We start from the raw sequence: 19,927 nt of genomic DNA, 5'->3' as shown, positions 1-19,927 counted from the left end.
GAATTGTTTTGATTTTGATTTACACATTAAAGCTTTGAGCAAATGAAATGTTAATTTTCTTTGAGTATGGGCAGCCTTGGTCTTCCATACATGGCCTCTTCAGAGGAAGGAGATAAATCTAAAACATTATTATTTCCAGTGTCAGGGCTGATGAACAGTCTGATAAAGTGTCTGTGTCTTTAAGAGCAGCAGCTGAAGCTCAGACAGTAAAAAAATACAAATCTGGTCTTATTTGTAATGTGTGTGTTGGTAATTATTGACTGTGTGAAGTTTCCTGAGTCGTTCAGGTGACACACAGCAACATTTTATTTCCCTTCAGTCTGAGAGGAAGCAGCAGCAGCAGCAGGAAAGGTTAAAGTGGCACAAAGAGATATTGAAATGAAATGGTTGGAAGGCAGGCCCCAGGCCATTATTCAAATGTCCACGTTCTCGTTTTTTCCCTTTAATTTTGGTTCAATAATGCTGGACGTTGAACCATCAGCAGTCAGACACTTAATTAAATACCTCAGCGGCTGTATGAGCTGCGTGAAGCCTGTTTGGAATAGTAATGAACATAAAGAGAAACATTTGTCAGAGTGATGAGTGAGAGATAAATCTGCTGCTTCAACATCTGATCGGAGCGTAAACTCACAGGAATCATCCAGACAGACTGAATACTGCAGTGCATAGTGTATTAATACTACTAATACTACTACCACAGAGTCACAGTCATACAGAGAGATGTTTAAACACACCAAGGTACTGACTACTGCAGTACAAAGTGTACTAATACTACTAATCAGTCACGAGTCTGTACTGATGGAGACTCACGTTGTTTAAGTTGAAGTACTAGTATTTACGGCAATAATAGAATGTAGTAATAGTGGTAATACTGTAAAAAAAACAACTAAATAATCACAGTACTAGTACTATTCATATTGTTATGGCAAAGAAGCCATTGTAGGAGAAGTAAAAGGAGCAGGAGTAGTTGTGGGACTAGAAGTACTAGTAGTTGTCATTGTCATAGTGGTAGTTGTGTTGCTGTAGAGTACTAGTAGTAGTATTTGTAGTAGTAGTATAAGTTGCAATATTTGTAGTAATAGAAGCAGAAGTAGTAATACTTGGCATCATTTTTATCGTAGTAGTTATATTAGCTGCAGTAGAAAGAGAAGTAGTAGATGTGGTGCTGTTGGTGGCAATGGGAGTAGTAATAGTACTCTTAGTTGTGGCAATGTTAGTAGTGTGGTGGTAGTTGCAGTACTAGCAGCGGTAGCATTATTCAGTTATTTTGCAGTAGTACTGAAGTATTCAAAGTATCTCCTGTATTGTGAGGTATTAAAATAATTAATTCTAACTTTAATGAAACCCCATCAGAGGCTCTTACTCTCATTTAAACCATAAACAACACAAATATCTCTCAACCAGACCAGAAATACAGGACAAGGCCAAGTCAAATTAAACGTGATGAAGTTTACTTCACTTTTCATTCTGTACAGAGATGAGTGGGAACCAGTGGCTGGCTGGAAACAATCTGTACTGCATGCATTTAAACACTGAGCAGAAATACAGTCCGCAGGATTCACACTGCACGAGGTAAATCTTTTAAAGTGAAGGCTTTCTCTGCGCTGCCTGTAGTGACGCACTGAATGTAAAAGCAAACATATTTCACAGATGTAAAACATTAATTAAAATTGTTAGTGTCTGTCTTGGTTTGAATGTGGAGCAATAATTTAATCATGTTGTACATATTAAGAATTTACTGCTCAGGCCGGCGTGAGCAGTGAGTGTGTTAAATGAATCATAAAACTGGAGAGGAAGATGTTTTTTATAAATGAGAAAGAAGTGCTCAGAGAAACCATTACTGTCACTTAGTGTGTGACCTGACCTTTAGGCAGACAGTGACAGCAGGTTAATCAGGACAAAGTGAGGCTGCACACGCTCACCTTAATATTTAAACTCAGAGCAAAAACTTCTGTTATTGCAGAAAGTTCCAGATGTGACCAGCTGCTGGAGTTCAGCTCAGATCTTATCAAGCTAATATCACCGTCCCCAAAACAGTCAAGTTCCTCTGATCAAACCAAATGAAACTCAAGCTATTATCATATCATCCCAACGCAATGTAGGATTTGTTAAAGACAGTTTATTCTGTCTCAGCTGGCCAGCATTGGTCAGCTGTTTAATGTTTAAACTACTTTCAAAGAACCTGTTTGATGGTAACTTGCGCTGTGTTCATGTCTGAGCAGCAAAGTGGGAAAAAACATTCACATCAAGTCTGAGATTTCAGGAATTTGTGATTCCAGGATATCTCATCTTCATTCCACAACGTGCTGGGTTGGATTCTTATCTGTTTCTATCTGCATGATATCTCAATTTCAATTTATATTTATTATTACTATTATTATATTATTTATTAGGATTTATCAGATACAGTGTTGACAGTGAGCGTCCAATGTTACGTGATGCGAGGGGATATCAGAAGCTCAGATTCAGTGAAGACATGGTGTAACCTGAACACAGCAGTTAGAAATGTATGAGCTAAACTCTCAAAGATGCTGCAGCCTCGTACTACTCTGATATTAACAGGTCATGGGCAGCCGCTGGGTTGTGCTCTGCAAGACGGACGCAAAGTCAAACTCAGTGATTGTAACATGAGCGACGTGTGATTAAGGATCATTTTTAATCCCAAACAGAAAGATAGAAACATAAGAGACACGCAAATCTGAATTTCTACAGTCAGTATGTTCGAATGTCCCAATGTCTGTAGATTCTTAAAACACAAACTCTCTTTTTGTATAAAGATATCGACCGTCAAAGACTCAATTCAATCAGAAGTGTTGCAGCACTGTGTAAAGATGAGCTTGACGAACATTATATGTATGCAACAAATACTGTAATGTTTACATAAAGAACAGGAGGGTGATATAAAGGTGAAACGATGCTGCAGATGAAGTTCAAGGCTTAACTTTGCTTGTTTGCAGCAAGCTAAAGGAAGCAGTTTGGGATTTTCAGGTCAGAGAGGAGTCAACAGGTCAAGAACTCATTCAGGTTTTTACATCTAGAGTCTGTTTTCCCCAAAGAGCAGCCACACTTCAAATGTTCCCGTCTTTACTTTATTTTAATAAGTTGATCTTTGATATTTGGAGGTCTGACCTTAATTTTGGGGCTCTCACAGCAGCGCTGCAGCTCCTCTGACCTCAGAGCAGAAGTCAGCGCCTGATATCAGCTGCTGAGGTGCCTTTGAGCCACAAACGGCTCGACGGTGATGAAATTCATGTAAAGCCTCTCGTCTGCAAACTGTCAACTTTTCAGGAAAGAAGCGGATCAGTTTTTAGTTTTAACCTTCAGGCGGTTTGCAGTTGATCTGCTGGGTTTTAGGAGGATTTCATCAGACTGGAGGCTGAAGGATCTTCTCCGTCCAGAGAGAGTAAAGAAATCCTTCAGTTCATCACCAAAACACTGGCAAGACTGCTGCCTGCCACGAGGATTTCACATGATGGTAGTGATATCAGAGCCTCTGCATGATTCAGACTGATAGAATGAAAACAAAGACACAAAAACAAAAGGAGAAAGAGGAGGTGCATTATGGGACATGAAATCCAACTGTGTGTTTAGCATTTAAGATGGAGATTGGACTACAGCAGACTACGTGGTCCACAGTGGCAACGAAAAGTTTTAGTTTTGAGTGAAAAATTAAATCTTGAGTGACGTTCTGATTTTACTATAGGAGTTCTTTTGTGTGTGTGTGTGTGCGTGTGTGTGTGTGTGTGTGTGTGTGTGGAGATTGACCTCTGACCTCTCACTGATTCACAGCAACCCTCAGGCCTGGCATTGATTAGTTTCAGTCCCAGAGCCTTTTATTAAGACTTTTTAACCTCCACCTTCTCCTGGAAGTTGTTTTTGGAGAACATTCTGCCTAAAGTTGCTCTTTCAAGAATAATTTTACACACAACAAAGAGAGAGGATGAAAAACAAACAAACTAAGAAACAAATGTTTAAAATTACTTTTAGTTTTCTGTTCTTGTGTTGTTCAGCTGTTTTGTAATTGTAGTGTGAGATAAATTATTGCAGTATCTTGCTGCATATACTTCAAGTTGAGTGTCCTACCGTAACAATAACATATCAAATCAACAGGACAAACGTCAATACGTCAATAGATAGCTAGCTAGCTAGCTAGCTAGCTAGCTAGCTAGCTAGATAGATAGATAGATAGAGAGATCCCATGCTGGGAAATTTCAGTGTAGCAGCAGTATTATACACAGAGACAGTAACAACACAATGAAACAAAAGGAACAACCTAGACATATTTACAATATGTACAAATGGAGTTGCTTCAGCACAAACTATAATTATTCTGACAACTGTCTAAAATTGGTAGAAATAGCATTTTTATCAACAAATGTCTACTCAGCTTGAAAAGTAAGTTAGTAAAAAATGTGGATGTGAATAATAAAGTAGCTAGGTAACAAATCGACTTGGCTGAACAAGGGTGTTGCTCATAAATGCTGAATCGGCCTCAGCCTGGATAAATTGTAAAATGCTAACAAATGCTAACTTGTTTTGTTGGTCTGTTGGGCCCACTGAGAGGTGACACTGCAGATAATTAGACTTTGGAGCCACTTGGACGTCTTTAAACTGAGATCATTTGTGCTGAATTCACTGTCGTAACTTCTCTCACCCCTGGAGCTTCCTGGAGGACCCCTGAAGGTTGCCTGGAGTTTCCTGGATTGAGTTTGAGAGCCACCAATTATATTTGCATATTTAATGAGTTAAATTGCAGGTAGTGAGAGAACGTTTGGCTCTGGAGTACTTTTATTAATTTACTATAGTGAGACTCTCTTTCCCCTGAGTTAGCAGACTGTTTCCAGGCTGTTTTCCAGGCTGTTTCCAGGCCTCCTCACATTTCTCTGTGTTTTGGTCGTCTGCTGGGGTTTATCTGGTGGCAGCTGCTCGCTCGACGCTCCCTCTGGTTGACAATATGCTGCCAAGCTGTCCACACACGCTGAGCAATGTACACTACAACTCCCATGATCCCCTGGGGCTACAGCTAGACTGTGTGTGCTGGTCGCTGATGGTCTGAAATGTTTTTATAAACTGGGAGGACTGGGTGGACGTAGCGTGATCTTGGCTGTGTGCTGACTGGTGTAACTCTGTGGTCACTAAGGTTGTAGTTTATGTGTCACTTACCTTGTGTATGTGGGACTGTGTGTGTGTGTGTGTGCATGTGTCTGTGTGTGTGTTCTGGCTCTTGAACATGGGTGTGTGTGACTCTGTGTGTCTGATTGGCTGGACAGTGTGTTCTGTGTATTTTTATGAAGACGTGCGCTCGGATGTTTTTCCCTGAGTTTTGACTCGTTCTCAGATTTCCACTTCATTTTTAAGTCCTGATGTCACACACATACAAACACTCACACGGGCGCACGCGCACACACACACACACACACACACACACACACACTATATGGCTGCCGTGTTGCGTCACACAGATGATTTTTCGATTGCAGAGACAAATATGCTGATCGTCATGACAACGCTGCCAAAATACAGCTGATGAGAAAAGTTCACACTCTGTGTGTGTGTATGTGTGTGTGTGCAGGCTAGTTCACTCAACCAAATAAACTTCCCTTTTCCAGTTTCTCTCTTTCAGTTTGAATGAAATAATTATGGGATGTTCTCTACGTTTCTGCGCTCCAGGAACTCAGTATGTGTTCTACTTGTTTTTTCTTGCACATCATTCCACAATATTTGTACACACACACACACACACACACACACACACACACACACACACACACACACACACACACACACACACACACACACACACACACACACACACACACACACTTCCTCTCTCCCCTCCAGCGGGCAGGAAACATCAGAACACAAATAGGAAGCAGCTGCAACACTTTCATGTTCAAAGTCTCTGTACTCAGGTCTGTGTTCATGAACATTATCACCGTCTCACTGCTGCTTCGTCATGTGGAGGGTTAATAATGACAAAATACTGTTGTGCTAAACAGAATGATGCCATTTTTTATGAAAAAATGAGGCTTTACATACAGACAACTTCAAGAACCCTTGAATATGTAAAATAAAAAAATATAAATGTAAAATCAAATTTACAAAATGCATTGTTGAAACTGAAACATTTCAGCAGGTGATGAGGTAATATAATACAAAATAACAATAATAATATTGTCAGATATGTAAGAGATAATGTATAGAATGGCAGTCATTATCGGGAAAATAAGAATAAGGGTCCAGTTCGGCCTGAACACAAAGTTACCATTCATAGTGTTTTTCAGCAGAGAAAAACAGTTCGCCAAACCGACGATAAAGACGTTGAACAGAACATCCTTTAGAACACAGCTGATCAATTCTCCACCGCTTTCCTCTCTTTTTTTTTCTTGACTGGTGATGACAACTCAGCCTTTTGCCAAGAGTCACCGAAATCACCGTATTTTCCCAAAACATTAAAGTTAATGTGAAACTCATCCATACTAATGGCCTAGGAGTACATTTTTTTCCAATATGAAGTGGGCTACAGATCAGCTGACCTCGCTTTGCGACCGAAAATGCTGGGATGATAAGTGTCCGGACTACTACAACTTGCTTGTTGTTTTTATGAGACCAAAGACAAATTTCCACATTGTGGACAAAAAATGAAACTAACTAACTAACTAACTTGCGGTGCAAAGATTTTGAGTGGAGAACGCTACGAAATATGTGAATCAGAGGCAAAAAGGCTACTTTCCTTGACAGCGGTCAAATATGCTATCATACTAAAATAATTGACCACTGAACATTGGGAAGGCCCATTCAAGTAAATGGAGCATTCTACAGCATTAAGAAGAGCCTTGTAATAGCAGCAGATCATCAAAGAAGTCAACATTTTTGCTTCCAGAAAGTTCTGTCTTTAGAATTTTTGTCTGTAGTTACAGATGTATGCCCCCTTGTGTTCAACACAAGCAAATGTCTTTCTGTACGGATGGATGTTAACACGAGAGAGAAAATCATTTTCTGTTTGTATCTGCACAGGGAGCACTGGAGCCAACATCAGAACCGATAATACATGAGGACAATATGTGAGCAGGGTCGAGCCAGTCTTGTGAAATATTTTGTTTAAAAACATTTGAAGCGGAAAGGTTATGCACGTCACACACCTAGCATGCTACCGCTATCGTTAGCGTCAGTCTGAAAAAGTGTATAAATAAAGCTGAACACAGTCATCGATCAGTTAGCTAGTTCAGGGAGGAAACAGGAAGTGAACAGTGGTCTTGTTGTTCCTCTGACCTCTGACCTCCTAACTCTTGTGCTTCAGATGGACCAGAGTCATGATTCCTCTGATGGGCAGAGGGCGCTGTCACTTTAACTAAAACTGATGTGGCATCTAACTCTGTGTTCAGCTATGATTGTACAACAGGTTTGATTATAGGTGCCAAACCTTTGTCTAAAGAATAAGAGGGTTTGCAACAGTACCGCCCACGCTGCGTGTGATGGCAAGTGAGGTTCAGGCCCAAATGCTTGCAGATGAAGATGAAGACTTAATAAAAGCATGATGATGTCAAACGATTAGCAGCTGAAATATTTCCCCCTGCAGACAAACTCTTTCATATCGTTTTTAGATTTCTTCGTCAGCGATCGATCCTGCGATGGAGTCGTCAGCCTTTTTTTTTTCAAGTGATAGATTTTGTGTCACATTATTTTCAACCCAGGAAAATTTCCCTCCAGTCACTGAGGAGAAGGAGGAAAAGGAGGGGGGGCCATCTCTTTTTTTATTGTGATCAATTTAGATTGATTAGTTTCAGATATTTGATGCAACACCTCCTCCTCGCTCGTTCACTCTCGTCACTGTCTTATTTGCGGCAACCAAATCGAGGCGGCCAGCAACCGTAGCCTCCCAAAATGCATAATGGTGGCACTCAATATTTCAGACGTAACAAATGAATTGAAAGAGGCTCTTTTAGCAGAATAAACTGCTTTTGCGTGTCAAGACAAAGTCTGGGGAATAAGGGACCGAGGACCTAATGTGTTGTGACAATAGACAGTAGAGAGGCCGTGTTTATGTGTGTGTGTGTGTGTGTGTGTGTGTGTGTGTGTGTGTGTGTGTGTGTGAGCCGGCGAAAGAGACAGGGAGAGACAGAGGCAGATCTGTTCCAGGGACTGTTTTAGTGCCTCATCAAATATTTAGTTTGATTGTACATGGTCCTGTAATTGCCATCTTGGCTTGTGAATTATTGATGACATGTAGCAGAGCCAAGGAGAGCCCTTAGCCCCCCCCCCCCACACACACACACACACACACACACACACACACACACACACTTGCTCATGTGCTGTAATAAGGCCAGACAAAAGCAAACACACACTGGTGCTGAGGCCAGTGAATCATCATGTAATGGTAATGGGCATGAAGCTGCTCTTGTTTCATATCCTAATTAGCGGCAGAGGAGCATCATCTGAATTCCTCAGTAATTATTTGAAGAGAGCGTTTCAACAACACGGCAGAGTCAATATTAGACTTTCCTCGACCTTCTAATGAGACAACGCTTCCTCTGACGCCTTCTCTTCTTCTTCTTCTTCTTCTTCTTCTTCTTCTTCTTCTTCTTCCTCTTCTTTGCCTTCTGATGTTTTTGTAGCACAACTGCCCGTGAGCTTCTGTTTTTTTCCTCCTTTTGTTTCTCCTCCATGGTTTGTTCATTAGCTACAAACAAATGAGACGTGACGGCGAGGCGGTTAGTGGGTTAACCAGGACGGATTGTTGCTGGCTCGGCTGTGGCCTCGGCTCGCCACGCTTGCTTTGTGCTTTATTTCGGTTTGTCACCAGTAAGATGAGGCGACGGCGGTGTCGGGGGCGGCTGCTGGCCTGGACTCGCCGGGCAATCAGGTGGTAAACTGGCAGCAGCAGGCGGCACGATGGCTTCTCACAGAGAGCATCAAACTGTGAGGGCGAGCAGCAGCGGCGGCGGGATCGGCAACATGGCAGCTTTTAAAAATACTCCTGCTGAAATATTGATTTTTTTCTGCTTCTTTTTCTTTCTTGCCTAACGTAATAAGTGTGAGACTCCAGGGAGTGTGTGTGTGTGTGTGCGTGTGTGTGTGTGCGTGTGTGTGTGTGTGTGTGTGTGTGTTCGTATGAACTGTGTGTGTGTGTGTGTTCATCAGGGCCTTGTAATCTGAGCCTGGTGTAATTGCTTCCCATAGTGCACTGGGTGTGGTCGGGGGTGACATCATCTGGAGTGGCCGGAGAAACGCTGAAGTCAGACCAGCGTCCGTCCCCCCACCTCCTCCACCCCCCACTGTGAGCTAAATTAGCTTTAAATCCACCCCACTAGAGCAATTACCCAGAGCATCGTGTTCCTGCCTCCATTCAGAATTAAAGGTGAAGCAGAATGAGACATAAAGTGAAGCACTTTTGTGCTTTAATTTATAAAATGATTCTTATCCGAACCGAGTCGATCACTTTTTAAACTGTATGTACAGATTTACAACCAACAGTTTCCTCACGCAGCTGTTTCTCGTCACAGGAGCGCGGCCTGACAGTAAATCCTCCATGAAGGCTTTTATATTCAACTTTTATTCCTTATGTTCCAGGGAAACTCCGTCTTCTGTAAATCACATGCATGATGTTCTAATTTGCAACAGTAAATATATTTTGAAGGAAATGAGTTATAGTTATTTTACTAGCACAATGAAGAAAAAAACTGTTCAGTGCCAGCTTTAATGATAAGTGTCACTGTTCTATTTCAAAAATAAAAATAGATAGAAATTAGCTTGTCATTTCAATCAGTGCAATGAAAAGCATTATTATTGACTCTAGCTGGCTTAATATTAACCTGCAGCTGGCTCAGTATTCGCCTGCAGCTAGCTTAGTGTTAGCCTGCAGCTAGCTTAGTGTTAGCCTGCAGCTAGCTTAGTGTTAGCCTGCAGCTAGCTCAGCGTCACCTCCAGACTCTTCTCTACGATCAGCTGACTGGTAATGGAGGAAACTCTGACACCGTCGGACATGTTTGATTTGTTTGTGTAGAGAGTTCACTCTGGACAGGTTTGGGAAACTGAACTTTGTAACAAACTTTTGAATTTCTCTCTTTTGTAGTTCATCATTAATTCACTGAAGGCTGCTGTTTTATATTTGGTGAATGTTATTTAAATTTGTCAAAAGGACAGCAGGAAAAGGTCAAATGGTTGTCTGTCAGGACATAAAACCCACAATCTATTCATCATTACTGATCCACATGTGATATGTGAAACTTTATAAGTCAAAAAATTGAATCAAATCAAATTAAATCAAGGATTTAGGAAACTGACACACCTAATAACCCCAGACAGGACTCCTGTGAATCTAAAACATCCATAATGATAACCTCCTTTTTTCTGATGACTTCCCTGTGGCACAAGAACATGAACCTGTTATCAATCTATCCTGATCCTGACCACAATTTACTGTAAATGAGTATGTTTTTGCATAAGTTCAAAAGTATGTGGACCAGAGCTGTTGACAGAGCCCAGCTCAGAGACTTCCTTCTGATCTAATAGGGTGTCTGAGGCTGTACTGTTTGACTCCAGAACTGCAGTGATTTCAGAGCTGCATTACTCAACCCTCTCCATCCTGCTGTAATTGATTGTCAGATGGTGTAATGAGGTGACAGCTTACACCAGCAGACTCCGTCTCTCTCATTATCTTCACCTCCTTTTAGAGCCATGGAAGAAGAAGAAGGAAAAGAAGAAGGATGAGGAGGAGCAGGCTGATCTAATGACGGAGCTCCTGCTCTATGTTCAGCTTCATTATTCATCATGTTTGATAAGTTTTCAATCAGGAGGCAGCCTCCTCCTCCTCCTCCTCCTCCTCCTCCTCCTCCTCCTCCTCCTCCTCCTCCTCCTCCTGCATTTTTTAAATACGTGGCAGCTCAGTTGATCTCGCTCTGACTGTTGTCGTGGTCAGGAACAACATTTCGCTCATAGTTGTCTTCCTGCTTCCTCCTCAAACCGAGGGACCACAGTTGTTTTCAGCAAGGATGTGAGGTGAACTACAGGTGTGATTTACCTGCAGACTGATGTAGAGGAACGACACAGTGGAGGCACAGATGTGTGTCAGAGACGAGCATTCCTATGAGTCAGTTTCAGGAACATATGGAGAAAACTGAAGGGAAAGTTAAGAAAGAACTGAAGTTGTGGTGAGTTCAGAGACTGAACGACATGGAACAAAGTCACAAGTGATTATTTAAGCAGATGTTTCATGTGTGATGTGATTAAGGACTAGTGAGAATCATCACTGTTGCTCATAGTTTTCATTTAGGAATAACACTGATTTAATGACTAGATTCAGATTATCAATGCATTCATGTGTTCATCACGTTGATGCAGCTGGTGAACATGGAGCTCGACTTATCTAAAACAATATAATATCATCATTTAAGAGTTTATTTATTTTTTATTTATTTTTAATTTATTTATATTTAGTGGTAATTATCTGAATAACAAAATGTAATACAGTATCTAGTAACAGTACCTTGAAATCACACTTACATCTAGTACTTGAGTAAATGTTCTTAGTTACATTCCGTACCTTCTGTGATATAATGATGATATGCTGGTGTTGTTGTGATGGTACTGTGTGATGTCACAATGAGTACAGGAAGTAAGCTTGGAAACACACACATGCATACACACGTGTTGTCTGTTAATGTTTGCTTTTTTGTATATGTGTTGCAGTTTTTGTGTATGTTGTTGTTTGTGTCCACCTGTGTGTGTGTGTGTGTGTGTGTGTGTGTGTGTGTCTCCCTCTGTATTGTTATTGTGTGTACATATGAGTGTGTCTGTATTGTTGTCAGAATGTGTTTACCATTGTGTGTATCAACCTGTGTTTCTATGTGTGTATTTCTGTGCGTATGTGTAATTGTGTGTATCTCTGAGCAGCTACTTGTATGTGTGTCGTTGTTTGTGTATTTGTGTGTATTTGTGTGTATTCCTATGTGTATTTGGTCTAAGCAGCTCCTAGGAGGTGTGTATTGAGTATTTTTTTCTGTGTGTGTGTGTGTGTGTGTGTGTGTGTGTGTGTGTGTGTGTGTGTGTGTGTGTGTGTGTGTGTGTGTGTGTGTGTGTGCCTCTGGTCTTGTCTCCAGCTGCGTTTTAATTCAATCCGTATTGATCCATATCAGCTCTCTGAAGGACTCAGTATCATCTGAATGGAGCTCCATATTATTCTGTTCACTGCCATAAAGGGCATTAGAGCCTCCAGAGCAGCAGATCAGCTTTCAGTCGATACACACACACACACACACACACACACACACACACACACACACACACACACACACACACACACACACACTCCTCCTCGCTGCTCACTGTGTCTCTTTAAAGGGTCAGTTCACACAAATTACGAGAACCAGTTGTTTCTCTCCACGCAGACAGCTCAGGTTTTAGTAGAAGCAACCCAGAGGTGACATTTGAAACGGTTATATCATCTTTTTATTTTACATTTCATATCAAATCCACATGATCAAGTGATGTGTCAGTATACTCTCATTGTACTCATTTATTGATTCAGGTAGAAAAACATGTACTTCGTTTTCCGAACTCTTAAGTACAGAAACCTTTTAACTTGACACTAAAATAATCAGTAAAGTAATATTTCAGTGAAGGTGTTTGTTTTGAGGTTAATAACAGATGGATTGACAGATTATAATCTAAAAAGATCTTTTAATGTTGTTTTCATGGATTAAGTGGTGGTGTCCCACTATATTTATTTATAAAATATAAAGAACAGTTTCCAGAGATTTACATAAATGATTGAGGCATTTTAAGGTGAAAAAAGGATGTTCTAAAATGATACATTATATTTATATAGCACTTTTTTAAATACTCAAACATGCTTGACAAAGAGCAACAACCAAAGATAAGCAAACGATGAAGCCTGGAATGTTGAACTCTAAATGTCCAACAGTTTTTGTGTGTGTGTGTGTGTGTGTGTGTGTGTGTGTGTGTGTGTGTGTGTGTGTGTGTGTGTGTGTGTGTGTGTGTGTGTGCGTGTGTGTGTGTGTGTGTGTGTTTTAATAACATTGTTATTAAAATACATTAAAAACCTTTTAAGATTCAAATTCAAGGTCATATATATATATATATACATATATATATATATATATATATATATATATATATATATATATATATATATATATATATATATATATATATATATATATATACACACATATGTATATTAAGTTTATTTTGAGATACATTTCTAAAAAAACAATATATATATATATATATATATATATAGTTTTTTTTAGAAATTTATCTCCAAATAAACTTAATTTTTCACTTAAGGTAATAAGATGGGATTTAATCAATGGATTCCATTATATACAGAGGGGTTGCCATTGTTAAATCATGATTTTTAATATCTAAACTTAAATCTTCATTTAAAGGTGCAATCTGTAAGACTTTTAGATTATAACATAAATGAAACATCAGATCATCATATTATATCACATATATTAACAGAATGTGAAGAAAGTGAGACACAACATTATATTATTGACTTAAATTAGGATGCACAAGCTCTTTTAAAAATACTACCTTGAGCTCCCAGCTCTACTGCTATCTGTGTGGCTAACTGAGCTAACAAGCTAACAGCCATCTGTCAAATTCATACTCCAAACAAACAGCTAATTGCTGCTAACTTTTGCCATCATTAGAAAGTTCAAGCTCAATTAGCCATGCAGCTAGCGGTCCAGACTATGAGCTCAAAGCAGCGGAGGGAGTGTTGGCGTTTATGCTGCTAGCACACATGACAGACTTAGGCTAGCTAGTTAGCATGCTAGCACAAAAACGTCCTGTTATTTCTACCCATGCTGTTGACATCTTTATTTAATTTTAAATTTTGACTAGTCAAATGGTTACATATTGCACCTTTAATCACCTCTCATGTAAAAAAACACTGACTATTTTAAAGACACGATAATCTGTGAGAAGCCACCAGACACCAGCGTGATGAAATGATCATGACTGTAGATGAGCATAATGTAAAGATGTAAAGGCTGCAGCTCTGTAGATAAACCTGCACAGACACGGTGGACCTGGCCAAGCCCCCACTGTGTGTTTTTAAAGATATTGTTACTGTCTTATTAAGGTGGAAATCGATGCCGACCTCACAGAGCCCCCATTAATATCCACAGGCCCCTCCTCGTGTGCTCCCAGCATGCCTTGCTGAGGCGGAGGTGGTGGTGGAAGAGATGGGTGGTGGTATTCTGCTGAGGTTATCCCCTGGTTAATGTGACATGTCTGTCTGCGACCTTGCCGCTTGTTAACTGCCCGGATTATTATTGTGATAATGTGGCAATTAAAAAGGAAGCGCTCCATCAGAACGGGAGGGGGGGGGCTTATGGTCCGAGAGATGGATGTGTGCAGATTACAAGGCAGTGGGAAATGCATTAAGGTGGCAATCCATTCTGACCCCCCCACTGTCCTCCTCCAAAGCTGCCGGTTATTACCACCCGTCCTCATTGATATCCATTCCCAATCAATACTCCTCCGCTGCCGTAAAAATCGGAGTAAATCAACGCACGGCCAGCGAGAGATCGGATGTGCGGGAGGGAAAATCAAAAGGCAGTTCCTAATGAGCGGCCATAAGTCTGCAGGAAGTGTCGACTGTCTTTATCAAGACGCCGCCACGGAATGATAATTTCATCGGCTGCTGAGAAACGAGAGCCAATATGTGACCTGACACCAGAGAGTGAGATGCAACCACGGAGAAGCTGAGCGAGTCTGCTGGAATCTAACTACGATCAAGATTTACATTTAGACATTTAACAATGTCTTCAGACGGAAATACAAGAATTTATCTTCAATCAAACTGTGAAGTTATTTTCAGTTACCATTTAAGGATGTAGATGTACTTTGCATTTTAATAAATCTCCAACTGTTAAGCCGAGTGTCAGTTTCAAATATCTTGACATTTCACAAAATATTTATAGCTTAAAGAAACAGTTCACCCCAAATAAATGAAAGTAAGTCGCTTGAATGAAAGCTTTATCATACAGGATAACACAAGTGCAACTATTTATAATGATTTATGATAACACAAATCTTTATAAGTGGTCTCACAGATGTTTGTATGAATGTGTCCATGACTCACAAGATGTGTTGAGCTGGACGTTTTCTCTCTGTATCTACAGCAGCTGCTGGATCATATCTCTATACCAAGTTAAGAGATTAAAACCTGTGTTGATGAAACTCTGCCTGATGTAAAATTAGTCCCAACTGAGCCCAGCTTCACTCACCTGCACTGATCCTGGATCAGTTGTTCCTCCTGAGACTAACCTGCTCTGTGTGTGTGTGTGTGTGTTCTTGTTTTTATCTGCAGATTCTTCCTCAAGTTCTTCCTCAAGTGCAATCAGAACTGTTTGAAAAATGCAGGAAACCCACGAGACATGAGGAGGTTCCAGGTAGGAGACACACCTGGAACACCTGATACACCTGATGCTCAATCATTTGCAGCTGTAGGTGACCCTGGTGTGTGTGTTTCTCTGTGTTTGTGTGTGTGTGTGTGTGTGTGTGTGTGTGTGCGCGCAGGTGGTGGTTTCCACTACAGTCAACGTGGACGGTCACGTGCTGGCGGTCTCAGACAACATGTTCGTCCACAACAACTCCAAACATGGCCGCCGCGCTCGACGCCTGGACCCCTCTGAAGGTTAGACGTCGCTCAGACTTTAAATCTCCTATAATGCACCTGGAGAGTGTCACTGTGATGTGAATTAAATGCTTTGCTCATCAATGTGAGCAGCAAAGGTTTGTGAAAACACTGTTTCATTGCAGGTACTGCTGTGGTACCACAAACATTGAACTAATTACCTCAACATCAGCAGACTCCATTAACACATGCAGTGATTTTAAGAGTTGTTGAGTTAAAACAAACTTTACAACCTTGTAAAACTTTGTCTGTGACAAATTCTAACTCATTGTCTCCTTCTTGTAAATCGAGCATTAAATCAGCACATGAAGCTGTTTGTCTCCTTGTAAAAAGTTTGTGGCAGCATGTCTGTACCAGCCTGTCTGCTTCTGGGTCTAAAGTGCTAAAGTCTTACCTGCCAACACTGATCAGCTGTTTGAACACACTGTTTACACTGATTTCATCATTTACTCTCTATTTATGAAAGAAGAAACATTTTACTGATCTAAACATGTCACATTTTACAAAGACACTAAACAGTAACAGTATAGGCTACTTCTTTGTCCCTGTGGAGAAAGTCCCCAGACTGCCTTAACAAATGTGTCAGTTTAGTGAGTTGTTGAGTTGGAGACACTTTATAAACTCTGTGAAATTCTGTCTCTGACTCATTCTTCATTATCTGGGCCTTCTTGTAAATTCAGCAGATGTTCAACATGAACTTCTTTCTGTCTTTGGAGTCTGTTTGTCCCAGTGATGGACGGGTTTGTTTCATACAGAGCAGAAAGTGACATCACATCAGACGCTGGTTAATGTAGCTGTGAGCTGACTGAGAGGTGACCACTGTGATCGGATCACTCAAGAACAGCGGGTCTGACCCTTGAACAAACATTGTGACAATTAGGGAGAAGCAAACCAGATGAAACTAAAACCAGAGCTCAACGTGATGCAGCTGCTTTTTACTGGAAGGAACTTGTCATATTTTGACAGAAGACAAGGGAAAACTGGCAAATGTTTAATGTGACTGAAAGCCAAAAACCAACTACAGCAGCGTGTGAAACAGGGACAGCAGGTCTGTGAGCTGCTGGCACGTTTCCGTCCTGCCCCAAGTTCCTGTTGGACGTCCTGCACCGCTGGGCGGGGATCACAAACAAACGCTCCGTTCTTTCACCGTCCGCAGCGACCAAATTAAATGCATCATTCACGTATAAACTTCACACGATGTAACTCGACTCTGAGAGCTGGAGTTCCACGGTAACATTTCCTCTGAAGTTGTAAACTTTAATACCTCTTTGCCCTGTCCCCACTCTAATAAAACCCCCTTCCTCACTGTGGAGCTTCCAGCAGCAATGACATAAGTCTCTCGTTTAACTCAGCCAACTTTGAGTGCCAGATGGGTGGGACTTAACCATGTCAGTACCAGGGTTTTCGGATGGCATCAGAGAGGATGTTGGTCATAAAGAAATGGACTTAATTGTCTTTAAAGTACCTCATCTAAACGTCCTAGCATTTATTGTTTGATCCTGTGTGGAAAGCCCCACCCATTTGGCACCTACAGGAGAGCAAACATCAGACGGGTGGAGTTTATGATGTAAAATCATTGGCTAGACACAGGTGAGATATCAATCACTGGGGAGTGAAACTAAACTGACTCTTTTTGACATCCAGTGTCCATGTCATCCTCTTTGGCAAACTCCACCCATCTGGCACATTCAGAAAATAAATAACAACAACCCCTATGCAAGCCAGTCTGTCTGATCCACCTTACCATAGTTCTTTCTGTGTTCTCACATCCTAAACCTCTGCAGTTTCCTTCCACTTGTTTTTAAGTTTGAGGCGTTTTGAGATTGTGTCACTGATTCACTTGTTTCACCTGCTTGGAACATCAGATAGGTGGGGTCACCACCAGGGCTGGAATTTCTTCATTTTAGGGGCAAGGCCATTTGGCCTTCAATTTTTTTTTCTTTACTGGGGCTTCAAGGCCATGTGACAGGGCACAAGGGCCATTGAGTAAAATTTGATGATTTACCTTTCAGATTGATACCATAACATCCTAATTGATAATATGACATGGATTATGTATTAAAACATTTTTAATACTAATATCAAGTTAATGTTACATTAGAAAACAGTTTATTTTTTAGTTGTTTTAAGTAGGGTTAGGGTTAGGTGATTTTGGTGACACTACACTGAATATTAGTGAAGGTAGTGAATATTTATACCAATAGAAATTCCCCAAAATTATGGCAAGGTACATTTTTTCCAAGCAAACAGTTGTAGAATAACTGCCAGGAGACCACTGATGTATACGAATAGTGAAGTCGTTGAATATTTTTTGCAGTATCTCTTTTTGGTGTTTGGTGTGGCGCTGTTAAACTCAGTAATCTTGCTTTTTGAGAAAGATGCATGAAACTTTCAGGGTTTATTCTTGATGACCTAAGATTTAATTTAAGATGTCGAGGTATTCTCAGTTTGACCCCTGAGGTCAGCTAGAGGTCATTGACCTCTGTAATATGACATTTTCATGCACAACATTGTAAATGTGTATATCTTAGGATCTAAAGGTGATAGAAATGTAAACCAAATATGTATTTCCAAGCCTCTGGGCATGAGGAACTCATTTATACCATTGATAGCACTCTAAGAGGTCAGCGTCATTAAGTACAGTGAAGGTTACTGGGAATGTGAGTGGCTTACGGTGAGTCACTATAGGTGAATTGGGGAAAAAAAAAAAAAATAGATATCACCATGAAACTCTCTCAGTTGATTTCTCATGTTACGCAAAGTTTTTAGTATTTTAATGTTTAGATATGCAAATGAGGCCTTATCTCTAAAATGTGTTAATTTGAATACATTTTAAAAAGCAAAATCAGATTGTGTGATAAAGCCAGGCTCAAAATATTTTTTTTCCTTTTGTTGTCATATTAGATGGGAAAATAATTGCAGAGGGGTTTATGAACATCTACTTCTGTTATCCTGTAAATCAGAATATTCTGTCAATAGCCAGAGTTTTTAGAGATAATCATTTTTTGTGACAAAATCTGGGTTTTCATGTAAATGAGATGCCGAACCAAGTTGAAATACGTCTACGTTTCCCCTTCAGGTAAACAGGATATTACTTTCCCACAGTTCTGGGGTACAGTGTATGGCATGGGTGTGATTTCAGAAGTTCCGGCACTTGGAAACCTAAAAGGTTGTGTGCTGCTCTCTCTCTGTCTCGCTTTCTCTTTTGACTGTCCAACAGCACAGAGCGTTAAACAGCAGACTAGTTGTACCTCATTTGTGTCCAACTGACACAAAGCACAAAGATCCCACTTCATTTGTGATTTGGGTGTCTTGGGCATAGGACATTCGTTTAATCTAGCCATGATTGGTACCTCAACACTACAGGCTACAACACACACCTCACAGTCTAGCTAACCCTAACATGCAACCTGTCAAACTCATACATAACACACGTAACACAGCTGACACACAGCTAACACATAGCTAACACTCCAAGAAAGAAAGGTTAGCAGATGATTTTTAGCTGAGGTTAGCAATTGTATTTTAAGAAAAGATTAAATGGCACAATTATACTACTGAGACTGCAGGCTACAACACACACCTCCAGCCGCCAATCTCAAACCCTCCTCCAGAAACCTGGGCGGAATCTTTGACCATAATTTGCGCTTTGACTCACACATTAACAAACTTGTACAATCCTGCTTTTTCTAACTCCGGAACATCTCAAAAATCAAAGTGATGCTAACAGCCAGACATCTTGAACTTCTAATCCACACCCTGATTTTCTCTTGCCTTGACTACTGTAATGCTCTCTTCACCTGTCTTAACTGTGCAACCCTGTCTCTCCTGCAGCTCGTACAAAATGCTGCAGCCAGATTACTAACCAAAACCAATTGCAGATACCACATCACACCAGTTTTTGCATCCCTTAATTGGCTTCCAGTAAAATACAGAATAGACTTCAAGACACTACTTCTCACATACAAGGCCCTTCATGGTCTTGACCCTCCCTACACTGCTGAACTCCTACGCCCTTACTCCACCTCAAGACTGCTCAGATCTTCTGACCTAGGCCTCCTATCTATACCCCACTCCCTCCTCAAATCTAAGGGTGACTGCGCCTTTTCTGTCAGGGTTAGGGTTAGGCCTGGAGGACCGCTTTACCTTACTACGGTAGTTAAGAGTTGTCATTTCTGTTTTAACAGTGTTTCGCTTATGAGTTAGTGATCCGGGAAGTTGGAATCTGTGAATATATCTCTGAACTAAATC

The 19,927-nt window shown here is 40.6% G+C and overlaps 1 protein-coding gene across 3 annotated transcripts in view; it reads left to right on the top strand.

The window, feature by feature from the left end:
- LOC119007873 (transcription factor COE3-like) overlaps positions 1-19,927 on the top strand; it is a 171,386-nt gene that overhangs the window by 83,240 nt on the left and 68,219 nt on the right. For all 3 annotated transcript variants that reach the window (XM_037077812.1, XM_037077813.1, XM_037077814.1), the window contains exons 7-8: positions 15,350-15,431; positions 15,559-15,676. In XM_037077812.1, the coding sequence (XP_036933707.1) occupies positions 15,350-15,431; positions 15,559-15,676 (200 nt within the window). The remainder of the gene's footprint in view (positions 1-15,349; positions 15,432-15,558; positions 15,677-19,927) is intronic.

Source organism: Acanthopagrus latus, chromosome 18 (genome assembly GCF_904848185.1).
Source record: "Acanthopagrus latus isolate v.2019 chromosome 18, fAcaLat1.1, whole genome shotgun sequence".
NCBI lineage: Eukaryota > Metazoa > Chordata > Actinopteri > Spariformes > Sparidae > Acanthopagrus > Acanthopagrus latus.
The sequence above is the reverse complement of the archived record's forward strand: the minus strand, read 5'-3'. Positions and strand labels throughout refer to the sequence as shown.